This window comes from Porites lutea, chromosome 1, assembly GCF_958299795.1.
Source record: "Porites lutea chromosome 1, jaPorLute2.1, whole genome shotgun sequence".
NCBI lineage: Eukaryota > Metazoa > Cnidaria > Anthozoa > Scleractinia > Poritidae > Porites > Porites lutea.
This window is the reverse complement of record NC_133201.1, coordinates 49,478,089-49,479,444: the sequence shown is the minus strand read 5'-3', so window position 1 is coordinate 49,479,444 and position 1,356 is coordinate 49,478,089. Positions and strand designations below refer to the sequence as shown.

General features: G+C 41.7%; 1 protein-coding gene across 1 annotated transcript; it reads left to right on the top strand.

Annotated features, from left to right (window-relative positions):
* LOC140931495 (uncharacterized) lies at positions 1 to 1,356 on the top strand. Its single transcript, XM_073381306.1, has one exon. It carries the CDS (start codon positions 1 to 3, stop codon positions 1,354 to 1,356), a length of 1,356 nt encoding a protein of 451 aa, XP_073237407.1.

Genomic DNA, 1,356 nt, shown 5'->3' with positions numbered 1-1,356 from the left:
ATGTCACAGGATCAGTCGATTCCTATCACGCCCGCGGGGGAAGAAAACACTGAAGAAGTACAGCATTTACAAGTTGAAGACGAAGAAAACACAGAAGAAATACAGCAACCAGTTGAAGACGAAGAAAATACACCTGAAATGGCGATGCATTTAGGTCTTCCACCTCCAGAAGCTCTCGACTTGAATGGAGGAAACATATCAGCCAATTGGAAGAAGTTCAAACAGAAGTATACCAATTACGAAATTGCGACCGGAATAAGTTCGAAGGATAGTGCAACCAGAGTAGCAACACTTCTAACAGTTATCGGCAACGATGCTATTGATGTTTTTAACACTCTAACTTGGGACGAAGAAGGCGATGACAAAAAAATCGAAAAGGTGCTGTTGAAATTTGAGGAACACTGTGAACCCAAGAAAAATGTCAGCTACGAGAGATACAAATTCTTCTCAAGAGCCCAAGAAAGCGGCGAAAGCATCGACCAGAACGTAACAATATTAAGAAAGCTTTGTGAAACATGTGAATTTGGAACATTGAAGAACTCTCTCATCAAGGACCGAATTGTACTTGGTGTAAACAACACAAAAACAAGAGAAAGATTACTCAGGGTGCCAGACCTTACAGTTCAGAAAGCATTAGATGTGGTACGATCTGCAGAAGCTACGGATATGCAAATGAAAGAACTGGACGACTCATCAGTGCATGGAATTGGAAGGGAGAAGAACAAGTCAACTGACAAGAAAACACCTTCAGATAATGAGGAAAAAAGACCCCCAAGCAAGAAGTTCAATTGCGGGAACTGTGGAACAAGACATGGCCCAAGGGAGTGTCCTGCATATGGCAAAACATGTAACTATTGTCAGAGACGAAATCATTTCCAGAGTGTATGTAGATCACGGAAAAAAGTCCATGAACTGTGTGTAGAGCAACAAGAAGGAAATGTTCCTGACTCAACCCTATTTGTAGGAGCTGTCACTACTGAAGTTCAGATCCAGAATGAGGAGTGCTATGTGATGTTGCCAGTGAAAGGACATATCACAAAACTCAAAATTGACACGGGCTCTCAAGTTAACATCATGCCGTTTAAAGACCTAAAGAAGATAGTTGGGAGCAATCCACAGATAAATGCCTGCACACATAATCTAGACAGTTACTCTGAAGATAAGCTAACTGTACTTGGCACAGCTACACTACCAGTGAAATCTAAAACAGATGTAGAGCATGAGCTGACATTCCACATAGTGGAGACAAATCAACCAGGATTATTGGGGCTCACAGCATCCCAAGATCTGGGTCTAATCAAAGTAGTTATGGTGGCCAAGACAGAAGAAAAGCAAACTGAACCAACACAAAAGTGA

What these genes read in the sequence shown, in the direction of transcription:
- LOC140931495 (XM_073381306.1), top strand. Translation starts at nt 1, where the DNA reads ATGTCACAGGATCAGTCGATTCCTATCACGCCCGCGGGGGAAGAAAAC.